The 16,387-nt window shown below is 37.2% G+C and overlaps 1 protein-coding gene across 1 annotated transcript in view; it reads left to right on the top strand.

Moving 5' to 3' along the window:
* Nucleotides 1–16,387, top strand: part of IVNS1ABP (influenza virus NS1A binding protein) — a 20,526-nt gene extending 4,139 nt beyond the window's left edge. Inside the window, exons 2-15 of the mRNA XM_036912550.2 lie at nucleotides 1,380–1,605; nucleotides 2,385–2,513; nucleotides 2,732–2,901; nucleotides 3,033–3,108; nucleotides 4,234–4,407; nucleotides 4,717–4,842; nucleotides 6,195–6,302; nucleotides 10,121–10,250; nucleotides 10,460–10,684; nucleotides 11,156–11,277; nucleotides 11,373–11,499; nucleotides 11,583–11,714; nucleotides 11,833–12,006; nucleotides 13,334–16,387. Of these exons, the coding sequence (XP_036768445.2) occupies nucleotides 2,403–2,513; nucleotides 2,732–2,901; nucleotides 3,033–3,108; nucleotides 4,234–4,407; nucleotides 4,717–4,842; nucleotides 6,195–6,302; nucleotides 10,121–10,250; nucleotides 10,460–10,684; nucleotides 11,156–11,277; nucleotides 11,373–11,499; nucleotides 11,583–11,714; nucleotides 11,833–12,006; nucleotides 13,334–13,587 (1,929 nt within the window). The 5' untranslated portion in view covers nucleotides 1,380–1,605; nucleotides 2,385–2,402 and the 3' untranslated portion in view covers nucleotides 13,588–16,387. The remainder of the gene's footprint in view (nucleotides 1–1,379; nucleotides 1,606–2,384; nucleotides 2,514–2,731; nucleotides 2,902–3,032; nucleotides 3,109–4,233; nucleotides 4,408–4,716; nucleotides 4,843–6,194; nucleotides 6,303–10,120; nucleotides 10,251–10,459; nucleotides 10,685–11,155; nucleotides 11,278–11,372; nucleotides 11,500–11,582; nucleotides 11,715–11,832; nucleotides 12,007–13,333) is intronic.

Below are 16,387 nucleotides of genomic sequence, written 5' to 3'. Positions count from 1 at the left end.
TGAAGGTTTCTTTAGGATCATGGGTTCTCTCTGTGTACATAGAGCTGTGTGGCACTTGGAAAACATTTGTTAGAACTGGTTTCTTAAGCAAAACTGTATTAACTAATCTAGAAGCAAGTGTAGAGCAAAGGAAATCAATATTATGTAATGGCGTGTTATAGTTTGTTGTAAAGGTAAGCATTGATGACAATTTCAGCTTGAGTCAGAGTACTCAGGTTTCTATGAAGTAAAACTTAAGTTATGAAGAAACCAGTTAGTGAACATGGGATCCAGCTTTCTTACAGATTGTGTTTTGAACCTAACACAGTAGTTTGTTGAATTAGAACTGGACTAGCCTACAGTAAGTGCTGGGTTATTCACCTTAACTGTTAGATTTAGAATTGTGGGCTTGATTGATATATAAGGGAAATCCAGGTAATTTTAAGATATTCATTTTTAAAAGTATGCATATCTTTAAGATAATTTCTTACATAATTCTGATATCCAGAATTACACAGTGGTATAATAGCAGTGCATGTGATTCAAAAATAAATGCCATCTGAATTTGACACTTGTAGTTGATGACATGAGAGTGAAAGACTGGGTAGGAGGACTGAACGATTATTTTTTGTTACAGTTTCTAGGCTTGTTGTTTTGGTAGGGGTAGACGGGATGGATACAAAGATGAGTAAGACAGAGGCTCTGCCTTCAGGGACCTTGAGTCTACACAGATAAGCAGGTCCACAGAAGCACCTGCTGGAAGGTTAAACACACCTTTCAGAGAGGGTTCTGTACGTGCAGGATGGGGAGAAACTATTTTTCAACTCGGGATTTTTAGCTAGGGCTCCCTGGAGGTAAGATTTAATCTGACAGAGGCTGGATTACAGGTATTCAGAGAAGACAGAATAACCTGAAAAAGAGGCTGGGAAGGGCAGAGCACATTCTGGGGAACAGTATGTCTGGTTGGACTGTAGCACTGTATACATGCCTGAGAGTAATGTCCAAAGGTTGCTTGCTGGCTGGTGAAATGAACAGCTCACATGTTTGTATATTATTAACTTGGAATCTAATCTTAAAGATGATTAGAGTTAACCAATGTTTATATTTGTTCTCTAATCTTCTGCTTAAACAATCTCACTTAAATTCTAAAAGTTATTAGCTCCTGCCTAATTCTGGATTTGGGGTTTTTGTTTTTGTTTTTGTTTTTTGATTAACTGAGTAGTTGCAGATTAAATGGAAAAATTTTTATGTTTAATTGCGTTTGTGTTCATTATTTTTTGTATTTGTGCCATTTATCTCAAAATCTCAAGATCAGAAATTACTTTGAATGATCTTATCTACCTAGATCAATGACAGTCTTTTGATCATTCTGAATGATCTAAAATTTGTCATTGTTACAGATTATGATGCATGATTATCACAGAAGAAATTCATGTCTATAGCTTTTAAGGACTTGATTACATCATTTTCAAGCCTGATAGTTTTGGAATCACCATTAGAGCTTCACCTCTGCCTTCACTTCAGCCACCTGTCTTCATACCTCAACGGAAGTGCTGAGTTTTAACACTCCTTTGTCCTTGGATTATTTACGACATCCCGGAAACATATTTCTCACCAGTAAAGTCAGTAAGTGAATATTCAGTGCCCAGTGCAGCATTCAGACACTCTTGTTTTTCTGAAGACTGTGCCAAGTACACTAACAGACTTTCATAAGTCTTTAAAAGGTGGAAAAGTCAGGAATCATTTGTAGAAAAAACACTTTCCTTCTTCCTTATGTAAAATATTTTGAATTTAAATAAACCAGTTACTTCAAACTGAATCTCCCATTACTGCTTTTTAATGATGGATTTCGTGTAGCCACTTAGTTCACAAGCAAAGGTGAAATGGAAAAATTTTTTAAAGAATGTAAGTTTCTATCATGATCTTAGGAGGTAAGTCATTTAGAATATAAGAGACCTGAAAAGGGAACAGAAATTTAAGTTTATCTTGTATATCAGTTTTTCTCATGTGTGACTAATGCAGTGACAGCAGCGCACATCCAAGGGAACATGTGATGACCCCTCCACTCCTTCAGGCCCTCAGGTTGCTTGTTGGGTGGGTGTGGGCGGGGCCGGTGCACATTTCTCTCCACAATGAATGTGCTAAAAGACCCGGAAACCTGGCCAGAATTGGTGAGACACCCACAGTGTATGGATCCTTATTAAGACTTACAACTAAAATATGGGGGTAGGGGGGTTCCAAAGATTAGACATTCAGTGCCAGTGTTGTTTCAGCAATATTTTTGTATGGTAGAGTTTTATTTGTTGATAGGATGGAATTTGAAAATAAAGTATTACTCTCTAAACTGCAACTACAAAAATCGCCATTCACAAGTAAAATAACTTGGTTTTCTTTCTGCCCTTTAGCCAAATTAATAAGGAAAAATGATTCCCAATGGATATTTAATGTTTGAAGACGAAAATTTCATTGAGTCTTCTGTTGCCAAATTAAATGCCCTGAGGAAGAGTGGCCAGTTCTGTGATGTTCGACTTCAGGTATTTAAAACTTAATTGGAAACTTACAGAATTGATCTTTTATTGCTGAAAGCTGTAAGTCTTGGATTTGCTTATTTTCTTTTTTGTAGGAGGGACTTAATGAAATGACTTTTAAAAAGAATAATTTACGTAGAAATGTAAGGTAAAGGATCTGATGTAATTATCTAGAGAAATACACAGTCCACAATACTTCTAATTTTAATTCCTTGTAATTTCAGGTCTGTGGCCATGAGATGTTAGCACACAGAGCAGTCCTGGCGTGCTGCAGTCCTTATTTATTTGAAATCTTTAATAGTGATAGTGATCCCCATGGAGTTTCTCATGTTAAATTTGATGATCTCAATCCAGAAGCTGTTGAAGTCTTGTTGAATTATGCCTATACTGCTCAGTAAGTGTTTTGAAATAAATCATATAATTAGGGAATATCATCAGGAAATTCCAGGTCTCTCTAAATTTATATTAAGTGCCTTGTTTTAAGGCCTTGGTATCCTAAGTGACAAAGGAATTTTTTTTTAATAGGTTGAAAGCCGATAAGGAATTAGTAAAAGATGTTTATTCTGCAGCAAAAAAGCTGAAGATGGACCGAGTAAAGCAGGTAGAGTACCTGAAGCAGTATACAAGGAGTACTGTTACTAGGGAGTCTTATTTTATATGATTAGAATGCATCATTTGTCATAAGATATTTGTTAGTCTTAAGAATTTGAAAATACCCCTTTTTTTCCCCTAGGCAACTGAATATGTTATTTTAACTTTGTAGCTGTTATAATGTAGTAATATCACATTTTTATCAGATAATTTGGACTATACCCTTGCTCGTCCAGTAGTGTTCTCTGGCAGGATGGCTGTGTCAGTTTCTGATAGCATATTCACAATAATTCCTGTTTTTCTCAAGAGTTAGTCATATAACTTCTCACTTTTCTGTTTTTCTATGCTTTGGGTTCCTCTTTAAAAGTATTCCTTATACAATTTAACACCATTGAGAAGTGCTAATAATTCGTAGGAAAAAAAGCATTTAATCCACTAATGAAGATCATGCCAGCTGCCTGTTTTTATGAAGTTCTGTTGGAATACAGCTTGCATTGACATAAGGCCTATGGCTGCTTTCTATTTACAGTGACAGAGTTAAGTAATTTTGCCAGACACAGATACGGCCCGCAGCCTAAAATGCGTGCTATCTGGTCCTTTAAGAAAAAGTTCCTTGGTCCCTCCTTGAACATCACTCCTCTGTTAAAAAATCCTTCTATGGTTTATAGCACATATCCCTCAGGTTGGCACTCCAGGTTCTCGTTAATGTAGTTGCTATTTTTCCAAAATTATTTCCTAATTGTCTTATCTTTTGCTCCAGCCAGGATACATTGTTTGCCACATCTTCTGTACTTCCTGTCTGCATCCAACAGTATCATCTCTCCTGTAGAGCCCAGTTCAGATAGTGCCTTCATGGAGCTTTATCTCTAGTTGGAAATACTTGTCTGCACATTTCATGTGCATTATCATAGCATTTCAGTTTGTTGTACCTTTCCTTAAACAACTTACACATTTATAAGGCATTCTTTGATGTTTACTGTTGTATACATGTGTTCTTCCTACTGTTAAAAGTTCTGTTGGGGCAAGGATTTCTTATTCATCTTTGTATCTTCACATAGAGCTTACACATTGGCAATTAAATATTTGTTAAGTAAAATATATATAAATGTTGGTACTCGTGTATTTCTTTTCCAAGGTTTGTGGTGATTATTTACTGTCTAGAATGGATGTTAGCAGCTGCATCTCTTACCGAAATTTTGCAAGTTGTATGGGAGACTCCCGTTTGTTGAATAAGGTTGATGCTTATATTCAAGAGCACCTGTTACAAATTTCAGAAGAGGAAGAATTTCTTAAACTTCCAAGGCTAAAGGTAAGGAATAAACCAATAAAGAGATAGATACTATCTAGTTGCAGGCATGGATTCTTTGTCCGTGTTTAAAGCAAGTGAGTAATGGTTGTAAAAAAATAATATATTGAAACGATGCTGTTTTTAGCAGTGTGGTGGACTGCCTACCAGGTGGTTTACTGTCTTTGGTTTTGGTACTCCTTACAAATTAGAGTAAATGGTACAGAATGCACTTGGGCAGTCGTGACAAGTTTATTATGAAATCAAGAATTAAGCTGAGAGTTAGAGGCTCAACACTGATCCGTGTGTCTTTGTTTTTACTCCCAATTGTAGTTGGAGGTAATGCTTGAAGATAATGTTTGCTTGCCCAGCAATGGCAAATTGTATACAAAGGTAATCAACTGGGTGCAGCGTAGCATCTGGGAGAATGGAGACAGTCTGGAAGAGCTGATGGAAGAGGTTAGTTTTAAAGTAAATGGGATTCAGCAATTCTTAAGCATTATTTTGCTACAACATGAAGGATTCCCTTTCACTTTTATTTTATAACCATGACCCTAAAGAATTTAAATTTTGCTATAGGTACCCCTAAGCTGAGAGCAGGGGGGGTGTCCAGGTGAGCTGAATGAACTGTTCAGTTTGGTCTTCTGCTTTTCTTTTTTATTTCTTTGCTTATTATGTGCTGTTAACTTTCTTTAAAGTAGCATGTAATTTGCTTTAGAAGTGGGAGGTGGTACTGAAATTTTCTGTAGATTCTTGATTTTTCTTCACAGGTTTTTGCTTTAAATTTGCAAGTAGGTAAAAGCTTCTAATGGTTGTTCCTCCCCATTGATTTATCTCCCCATAGGTTTATTAACAAAACTAGGATACCCAAGACTGAAGAGACCAGAAGAAACCTCAAGTGTATTGACACGTAAAGAAGCAGCAGTCCTGCCCCAGCTCTCCTAAGAAAACCCGCTGTGGGCAGAGAACGATGATGATTTAATGGTGTTTACTCCTTTACAGGATTCTTCTCTCTAAAGCTTTGTGTTTTTCAATGGGGTTGTTCATACATATACTCACTTCACTTGGGCTACTTTTTTAAAAGTACACATGAAAAAATTGATGGAGAGATGGTGGGAATGAAACATCTGCAGAGGAGCAGTGGAGTGACCTTGAGTTTATCCCTCCACTTAAGCCTTTCAGATTCACTGAAGGCTTACCAAATCCATAGGCCTTTGAAACTTTTGTTATCATCATGTTCTGAAAAGGCTAGCAGGCAATCTTTAAATTCTGTATGGTTTCCCCACTTGGAAATCATAATGCAAGATGCATTAGCCAGTTACTTGCATCTGTTAATAGAGGTATCTCTATAACTCGTTTGAATTTTTGCATTTGTTTTTTTATCTCTTTTTCTTGACCTTGCCTACAGGACAGAAATGTTATGCAAATCAAACCACTTATCTTCAAAGGTGTAAACATACTTAGTGAATTTCATTGTGAATATGTATAGTCTTTAAGAGTCTATATATTGTACTACTGCTTTTTTTCTTAATGCTATATAATAGAAAGCTATGAAAAAATGAAGATTTCTTTCAATCCACTCAAGCCAAGGACTCTTCAGCCAGTATTGAAAGATTTTGTATTTTATTTTTGTTTTTCAAATTTTTACAACCATGACATGTATTTCCTTTACTTGGGATCCTGCCAGAGCAAGAAGTCAAGAGGCTCAGGAAGCACACTGGAGGTTACCTTGAGGCGTTTGTGTGACGTGCAGACTAGTGGAGTGGCCGTGGAGACAGCAGCCACATGGGTGTTCTGTTGCTGTTTTGCAGGTTCAAACCTTGTACTACTCAGCTGATCACAAGCTGCTTGATGGGAACCTACTAGATGGACAGGCTGAGGTGTTTGGCAGTGATGATGACCACATTCAGTTTGTGCAGGTACACATTGCACATCTGAGGTAACCTCAGGGTAAAATCTGATTAGAGCATTTTACAGTATACTGAAATTTTCCTTTAATAAAGGAAAGTGGAAGAATTTCATTGGTAAAGCTGGACAGAAACATTTTCGGGCGAAAACAAGCTTTCTTAGTTGCTACTGTTTTGCCATATAAAAATAAATTAGGAAATCCCATTTAGAATTTTTACTCAATAAGGTAGAATTTACAAGTAGTAAGGAAAAGGGCCAATGAGATGCAGCAACGTACAAATTACTCATTTTGGTCAGATCACAAAAATTAATAGTTTGTAACAGGAATGACTAGCAGACCCAATTTTTTAAAAGCTCAGGTATAAACTTTATTAGTTTATGGACAAGTAGCCTTGAAAAGTGTACAAATCATAAATGTTACATAGTCAACCCACTTAAACACTACCTGGGACAAGAAGAGAAGACGGCTGTCATCCTGCAGGCCTTCCTATTGCCCCTTTCAGTCACCTCCCTACACAACCCCGAAGGAAACCATTATCTTCACTCCTGAAATGATAGATTTATCTATACTTGAAATTTATGTAAATGGTCATGTGGTACACATTATTTTGTTTGGCCTTTGGCTCAACATTGTATTTGTGAGGACTGAACTATCAAGTAGGCTGAATTGACCCAGCTTAAGGGTTATTTTCCTTTAACAGAAGGTGAATGATAGACTCAGAAACAGCCTATGTAAGTGATGTTACCAGGTGTTCTGTGGCAGTAGTGGCCAAATATCTTTATTTTCACAAAAAGTTTTTGGATTTGAGTTAGTTGAAAACATTGTTCATGTTTGTGCATTTTGGACATTTAGCTTATTTTCTTTCGACTCTAATCTTAAGTTTACATTCTTTTAAAAGTAGTCTTTGAACCAGCAAAAGTTATAATGCCTAATTAGCAGGCTATGATGTTACAGATGGGGACGAAAATGTGTAAGAGATTTTCCACTTTCAAGACCTTTTAGGAGTAAGTTAGAAAAACAGACTTAAAAGGTTCTACCAATGGCATAAATGGGAGGGCAAGTGGAGCCAGGAGGAGAGGAAACTAGGAAAATTTCAAAAGGAGGCAATATTTCAGCAGGCTCAGGATTTAGAAGAGTTTGCACAGCAGCTAGAGGGAAGGTGTGTCAGCAAAGAATACCTTATACAAGGATGATACTTTGGGGATTACAGGTCACAGATTGGGAAAGCAGGTAAATGCCACCTGGCTGGGGTTACACATTATCCCACAAGTTGTGGGAAACATTCAAATAATTTTAGCCAAGGGATTAGAGTGATGATGAACAGATGTATTTCATAACTTTAATACTGAAAAAATGGACAGTAGGCCAACAATAGGGGGATTGTTTAGATCATGGTAGGTACAGCAAAAATATCTACGTGTATTAATCATGTTTTAGACAAAGGTTAACTGTCAGGTAGAAGTCTCGGGGTCTTGGGATCCCAGCTGATTTGTGGTTCTTTACAAAATGATTGCATTAAACCCTATTTTTATAAGCAGATACAGAGGGTAGTAAAGCTTGTGAGACCAATTTGTAGACATATGAATAGTAAGTAGTTAAAGTGAAAATATAAAGGCTTGGTCTAAGTGGAGAAAGGGTGGACTTCAGCCATTTGTAGTTACAAAGGTTGAGTGAATCCTTAGTGATTGTTTAGATTAAGAAATTAGGGAAAAGGAAGAATTAGGAGAGTGGGATTCTGACATATGTCTCATTAGGAGGTGGTGCCATGAACAGAGATCACGAAATAAAAAGGATGAAGGGACACATTAGACTTCAGGAAAAGGGTTTGAGAAGAAGCCATTAGAAAGGTAGTAGGACAATTAGAATTAAATGGTGTTACAAAAGCCAGATAGCAGGAGGAGTAATTGTGAACTGTTTCAAACCATTCTTTGGGAGGTCTGGTAGAAGGTTAGGGGTACCTTTTCTGCATCGGTCCTAGGAAGTCACTTAATAACCTTTATCAGGTATAATTTCCTAAGAGTGTTAAGGTTTAGAAACTCGAGCTTGAGAAGTGGTAGTGGCTAAAAAAGAAACAACTCCTAGAGACTACCACCTGGAAACTGGTGGGGAAGTGTGTGGGGGCCCATGGGTGGGCTGGGTGCGAGGAGTTGCTAAGGGAAAGTTGGAAGATAAGGGAGAGTAAAGGATTATGTTAGAAATGTTCCACGAGGAACATAAAGAAGTTAACCAATATTTCTATGTAAAACTTCTTAGTTATGTAATAGTAGTGGTGGTCATTGCTGTATTGTTGCTTTACCTCTTTCATGCTGGTTTTTCCCTCAGTTATAATCTATACATTAGAACAGTGTTCTTACTAAGATAAAAGCTCTTACTGTGAGCATCATCGATTTGTGATATTTTGGATCCCTTCTTCCCACAGACTGGGATGGGGTTTTATGTACCTTATAATTCCTAGTAGCAGAGAACACAGTCTGTCCTAGTATACAAGCAGTAGCTTTATATGCGGAATTCCTAATCTTTCAGGTGTAGTGCCTAGGCAATACATAATGTTCTGAGACTCAGTATTTTTATTTATAAAATGGGTTGATAATATTCCCCTCATTGGATTAAAAAGATGATGTGAATAAAGTACTTAATAATATACAGGTGTATAATAAATGTCTAAATGGAATTTAATGACAACCATTATCATAGTATGTTTTCTACCTTTTCTTACCTTTTCTTAAAATTGTCTACATATGTATAACCACACTTGCTGAATGGTCCCTACCAAACTTTTGGTAGTGTTTTCATAAGTAACTACCAAAATCTTTTCCTCTATTGTTAAGTGGCTTTTTGCTTCAACTAGAAACAGGAATTTCCACTAGAAATCAACCTACACATGTGGCTCTAGCCCTGAGGACCAAAATAAATGGATGAACAGAACTGGCCAGGTACTGAAAGTGGTCCCTGTTCATTTGATAGTTCTCAGGATAGTCTTGATTCCAGTTCCCTATGATCTTATCCTTTGCAAGTGTCAGGAACTAAAGTGATTGGAAGAAAGCCATCAAAGGCAACTCATGCATTACAACACAATTCTCTTACAGTTGTTTGAAAATTTGCAGCTTTGCCCATTTCTCCCTCTCTTCCTTTGTATTCTACTTTTGTGAATATTTGGATCTAGTTTTAGCATTTATTTCTGATTACTATTTTTAATGTTTGCTTTGTGTTGGCAGTGTTGTCTCGAAAACCACTCTAATATCTATCAGTTAGTCCTGAAAAAGTACACTTTTAGGTGTTTCTTGTAATTGCCACATTTTTCCTGTAGAATACTTCTAGAGAGAGTGGATGAGTCTATCTGCTTCTTTTCTGCTTGCATTGTATGAAGGGTACCAGTGTATGTTAATTTTGTTAGGTTTTGACAGTGGCCTAGAGACTAAATATATTCTTTCAGTTAATTTCATGCCTTTTAAATTTATAGTCTATTTTGGAAGATTCTATACTTTATATAAAATACCAGTCTGGGAGCTTATGTGGATTATGGGGCTTTCCCCTTTTTTTTCCCATTGAGGTTTTCTGATTCTTGTTTTTTTAATTGTTTAAATGGAGCTTTCTCTGACCAGGCTATTTGTGTAGCTGTAGTCATTTCATCATTAAGTGGAGATGGATGTATGCCATTAAGTTGTGTCAGCTGGGAAGTGCTGGTTTGTGTTAGATTTAGGTGTGCTGTGACTCGCACACAGGTGAGGGATGCTCGGTGTTTCTTCAGTGTTGTGGAATAGCTCAGGAAGGAGGCATACCAGGTGCGGTCTGTGGCTAGGTTTCTGTAGCTGCCTTTTGATTTTGCAGAAAAAGCCACCCCGTGAGAATGGCCATAAGCCGATAAGTAGCAGTTCCACTGGATGTCTCTCTCCTCCAAATGCTACAGTTCAAAGCCCTAAGCATGAGTGGAAAATCATTGCTTCGGAAAAGACTTCAAGTAAGTATATTACACTTGTCAGATTGTCTTCAGTTTTATATTTTAAGAAGTGTTGAGTGGAACCATTTAATACTTTAAGTTGACTATTTGAGGGGAAAACCCAGAAGCAACTAAAACTCGCACCAGACTGCCCACGGGAGTCCAGTTCAGGATCACAGTCAACCAAATGAAATAACTGCATCTTAAACAGAGAACTCTTGTGCTTGCAGATAACACTTACTTGTGCCTGGCTGTGTTGGATGGTATATTCTGTGTAATTTTCCTTCACGGACGAAACAGCCCACAGAGCTCACCAACAAGTACTCCAAAACTAACTAAAAGCTTAAGCTTTGAGATGCAACCAGATGAGCTAATAGAAAAGCCCATGTCGCCTATGCAGTACGCGCGCTCTGGCCTGGGGACAGCAGAGATGAATGGCAAGCTCATCGCTGCAGGTAAGAACGGAAGGGTGAGTGATTCCTTCCTGGAAACCTTCCACTGGCTGAGCCTCTCAGCGGCCACTTAGGCTTGTCTGTGGCATGCAGACCTGAGAAGAGAGGGTTTAAAACGCCTTCTTGGCAGTTCACTCTACCACACTCTAAGATGACAGACAGAGAAATAACGAGTAAATACTATTGCATTACCTACCTTTAAGTTAATGTCTGTGTCTAATGCTTAAAAAACTAGAAAAGTGGGTAAATTGTTTTCTAATTTTCAAGCCAGACTAAGCAATTTACTCATACTGATAAAGGTGCTATTCAGCTATTATGAGCACTTAGTTAAAACATCAACTAATGGGGCCTTACTAATAAGTTTGTGGGTAAAAATTCTTTTTTTCATTGTGCACATTACTTAAACTGTTCTGGGAAAGAAACCCTAGTTCAGTTTAATATTTTAAGCATAAACATTGCTGGTTCCTTTACTAGGTGGTTACAACAGAGAAGAATGTCTCCGAACAGTTGAATGCTATGATCCACACACAGATCATTGGTCCTTTCTTGCTCCCATGAGAACACCAAGAGCCCGATTTCAAATGGCTGTACTCACAGTAAGTATTTACGTCGCAGGAAGAAGCAACCCTGGTTGAGCTTTTTCTCATAACTTAAGGATGGCAGAGAATCTAACGTCTCGCTTCTGGCCTAGGGCCAGCTCTATGTGGTGGGTGGATCGAATGGCCACTCAGATGACCTGAGTTGTGGAGAGATGTATGATCCAAATATAGATGACTGGACGCCCGTTCCTGAATTGAGAACTAACCGTTGTAATGCAGGTAATAATACTTTTCTTCTGAGGTAATCAGTATTTAAATATGATTAAATCATCAATGTGTAACCTTATTGTATACTCTCATAGGAGTGTGTGCTTTGAACGGGAAATTATACATTGTTGGTGGCTCTGATCCATATGGTCAAAAAGGACTGAAAAATTGTGATGTATTTGACCCTGTAACAAAGTCATGGACAAGCTGTGCTCCTCTTAACATTCGTAAGCTGATTTTTTGTTTTTCTTTAAGTTTTTCTTTAAAGACCTCAACAGTATGTACAGTACACACTTACTGTTTAGGGAGGTATAGTAATGATTTTGGTTTGGCTTGACTTTATAGGTAGACACCAGTCTGCAGTCTGTGAGCTTGGTGGTTACTTGTACATAATTGGAGGTGCAGAGTCTTGGAATTGTCTGAACACAGTAGAACGTTACAATCCTGAGAATAACACCTGGACTTTAATTGCTCCCATGAATGTGGCTCGGCGAGGATCTGGAGTAGCTGTTCTTGATGGTGAGTGTTGTGATTTGGAGGTGAGGAGTAGATAGTGGCAACAGTTTGTCGTAAAGTTCTGGAAGAATGTCAATAGTAACTATCTGCTTGTATAATTAGAATTCAGAAGCAGCCATCTTTTCTGATACAATGGGGATTTGTGGTTTTGTCTTGTAGAAATATCTTTTCTAACCAGGGACTCTGTAGTTGATATATAACATAATTCATTCACCAATCTTTTGATGGGTTCACTGAATAAAGTTCTAAGTCATTTTCTTCATAAGCCAAACTCATACCATCTTGGAGTATGAGTTTCCTGAGAACAAGAATCTAAAGAATTTGATGTGCAGATCACCTAGATTTAGTCTTTTTAAATTGTCAACTCTATACCTAATTGAAAGGAAAACTAAGATTAATGCAAATTAAACTTAGCTTTATAGACACAGCTTTCTTTTCCCCTCCCATTAATTGGCTTACGTAACGTTTAATTATATAATTACAATAATGAATTTAGTCAGCACTGTTGTTTGGAACAACAGAGCAGAATCTTAAGCTTGTGGCTCAACTGGTGAAAGCATAAGTGTGTAAACAAACCTGCAAGGATCCTACCAGCCTGTAGCCTTCAGCCTACTTTGTAAACAAAGCCTTGTTAGTTCTTTCATTAATACTTGGATGCAGATAGGTTAAGTGGCAGAGGAAAAAATAATGAATTTGAGAATCTGTCATAAATTTTTTTTCTAAGCTACAGGAGTACTTAATGCTAACATTTTATTGGTTTTAAAGTAATTTATTTAACTGCCCACCATATATATTTGAAAATAGTCAAAACTCTCCATCTGTTTCCAAGAAGAAATTTCTGTACCAAAATCATTTTGTGTAGTTGGAAAGCTCTAGAAAATGTTCAGTTAGCGGAAATCTTCTTTCCTGTAACTTTAGAATCTTCGTTCTTAAACACTGGACTAGTACAGAACATCAGTGCACAAAATTGGTTTGCTGCTTAGTAGCTGCATCTTTAGGCAGGTTATCCAGACTCTTTGTGTGTCATTTCCTCACCTGTTAAAAGGCAAATAGCAACTGCCACACAGAATTACTGTGAGAACTGCTTTAGTTCTAAGGATGCTGCCTTCCTCCCTTTGAATTGAATTCCGTGTGCAAATAGGTTTTCATCAGTTTTATTCCGTTTGTATCCTCAGCTTCTAGAGGGTGCTTGCAACATGAGCAGGCATTTAACAAATACTTCCTGACAGAATGAACAGGCATTTCTATTAAGAACTACTGATTTTAGTGAAAGACAGATTGAGGGTTTTTTAATCCTTTCTAGATTTACCTTGTCTCATTTCTCTCGTAGGAAAACTGTTTGTGGGTGGTGGTTTTGATGGTTCTCATGCCATCAGTTGTGTGGAGATGTATGATCCAGCCAGAAATGAGTGGAAGATGATGGGAAACATGACTTCACCAAGGAGCAATGCTGGGATTGCAACTGTTGGGAACACCATTTATGCAGTGGGAGGATTTGATGGCAATGAATTTCTGAATACGCTGGAAGTCTATAACTTTGAGTCAAATGAGTGGAGCCCCTATACAAAGATTTTCCAGTTTTAACAAATTAAGACCCTTTCAAACTAACAGGCTTTGTGATGTAATTGTTTAGTAGAGGTACTCTTGTGAATAAGGAGGGTGGGTGGGTATAGATGTTGCTAACAGCAACACAAAGCTTTTGCATATTGCATATTATTAAACATGCTGTACATACTTTTTGTGTTTACTGGGAAAGGAATGCAAAGATGAAGGTGTGTTTTGTGTATTTTTAGGGCTACTTTGGTTATATTGCTTTTTGGAAGTTGATATTGTAAAAGAATAAACCAAGAATTGATTGGGCATGTCATTTCAAGAAGTTCCCTCCCTCTCCACATTTTTTTTGCCATTTGCACATTAAATGACTCTTAAACACGTATAATGGGGCAAGAGGGGTAGGATTTTAAGACACAGGCATTTGGGGTTTTTTAAGGACCCTTTTTCAATAACTGGAACACTCTATAACAAAGGAAACCTATTTAACTAGATGACAATGACTATTTTTGTTTTTATTAGAAGAAAGCTGACATGCCTACCAAGATTTAATCTTTTATGATTGCCTTTTTATAACTTTTTATATTCTCAGCAGAGTGCTTTACCTATTGAAGATGTGGTAGTTTCAAATTACTGAAGCAGTGTGGCAGCCTTAAAGTATGCGGACTGAGGTGTCCTGTTATACCCAGAATGCAAACTTCAGAGCTTTTCCTCAGCTATAATTTTGTTAGAGAATGAAGTACTGTTATTTGAATGGGGTTGCTGAACAGTAACATAGCTGTGATTTTTTAATTTGAAATTGATTTTAAATATTTTTGACTTCTTTATATGACAAGACACTCTTATAACAGTAAAGAACAACAAAGTATATTACCCTCTCAATAATTCTGTTTTTATTTATCAGTAACAAAATAATCCTAAATGGCAGCCCTCGATTGTGAAAAAAGTGATTTTCATCTGTATTGGGTTTATGAATGCAGCCTCTATCACAACTGTGTTTTTGTTCAGTTTTTCTATTCATGTGGATAAACACTCGGGGTGACTTGGTGTCTGGTGTGCGGTGCTACACACACGACAAGGTGCCAACATGGGCACATCCTGATGGTGCTGGCGCAGCATATTGAAGGGGCTTTGCAGGACATCCTTGCACCACGGGATCCACATCCAAATGTTGTTGTGTGTACTTGTACTCATTCATTACTTTAAAAGTTTCTGGGGAAAAGGTTTTTTTCAGGAATGGTGAGCTTAATAAGGCATTTGTGGAATAATACTCACCCGGCATCTTACACCTGGAAATAGGGAGTGGGGTTTTTCCTCTCAGAGAAGATGAAGCACAAAGGATCTAACGAGCCATCTGGAGCAGAGCAGCTCCCGTGGCTGGCGTGGGTCGGGAAGGACATTGGGTATTTTCTCCAGTGTTGCACTGGCACTTTCACACCTTATTTCTCTCACCTAATTCCACAAAGAACCACCAAGAAAGGAAATCAGTTCACCTGCTGGCTATTAGTTCTTGGCTATATCTGTGGACTAAATCTAGGTTGGCATATTTGAATTTGCCTAACATGACGACTGTTTTTTAAATGTCTCTGTATATGTTCTATTTAGTACAAGGCAATAAAATTTTAGTTGGGGATTCAGCAGTATGATCCTTGAAATCACTTCTCCAATTCCTAAGAAACATGATTAATGTAAATAGTAGGTGGGAATCCTGTGGGTCATAGGTTTCCTGTACTACTGATGCTAAACAGGTAGTCTGGTGGCTGAAAGCTATTTTCAAGTCTATATAAGAAACTTCCGTAAAGGAAAAAGTGCTCAGTGACCAGTTAATGTTAATCCACATCTAAAAAGTGTATGTGTTTTTGAGAGAAGGAGAAAATGTGGCACAGCCTCAGTGTAATTTAAAAAAAATTTTTTTTTACTAGTATGGGTTTTGAAGTCATTTAAAAATAATACTGGCAATAACCACTCTTGTGGTCAATTGTAATAATGTGTCAAACAGAACAAATAGCAAAATTATAAAATAACCTTTTTAACAAAACAATTGGTTATATCCAGGCATGAATTTTCAAGGTAGGGTTTGGATTTTTGGCTCCTAGCAAATTGCATATACTTTACCATTAATGTTTTTAGAATCCCTTACATAATCATTTTGGGGAAAACCTGAAGTTGGGAATGTGATAACAGTGCTAGAATCCTTACACCCTAGGTATGTACCCTGCAATCTCTACAGATCTCAGAATTAAAGTAGGCAAAGAAGAAAGAGTCCCTTTACGATTATTGCCTTTAGAAGGAAGAGTATGAATAACAGAAAATTCAGTCTCTAGTATTTGTCATTTATTTGTATACTACTTTATTCCAAAAAATTATTTGAAGAATCTTCATTGAGTGAGACATAAGATACAAAGTAAATTAACTGGGTGAAAAAGAAAAAACAGAAACACCAATATATGAATGTTGAATAGTAAAGCCAAGCCACAAATTTGGTTCTGTAAACAAGAGATTTGTTCATATCATCCACAAGAAAGGATATCCTTCCATTTGTGGCAACATGGATGGACTTTAAGTACATTATATTAAGCAAATGAAACAAGTACTGTGATACCACATGTGGAATCTAAAAAAGTTGTAAAACAGAAAAATGAATGTTACCCAGGGATGGGAGGGGGATAAGAGGGATGGTGTTTAAGGGTACAAACTTGTAATGAGAAGCCATAAGAGACCTAATGTACAGTATACTGAATATAGATAATACATGTGGCATCAGTACATTGGCAATTATATTACAAGATAAATGTATCAAAGCAAGCCATACAACATTACACGCCATTTATTT

The sequence above is a fragment of the Manis pentadactyla genome, chromosome 9 (genome assembly GCF_030020395.1).
Source record: "Manis pentadactyla isolate mManPen7 chromosome 9, mManPen7.hap1, whole genome shotgun sequence".
Taxonomy (NCBI): domain Eukaryota; kingdom Metazoa; phylum Chordata; class Mammalia; order Pholidota; family Manidae; genus Manis; species Manis pentadactyla.
This window is presented reverse-complemented; position numbering and strand designations above follow the sequence as displayed.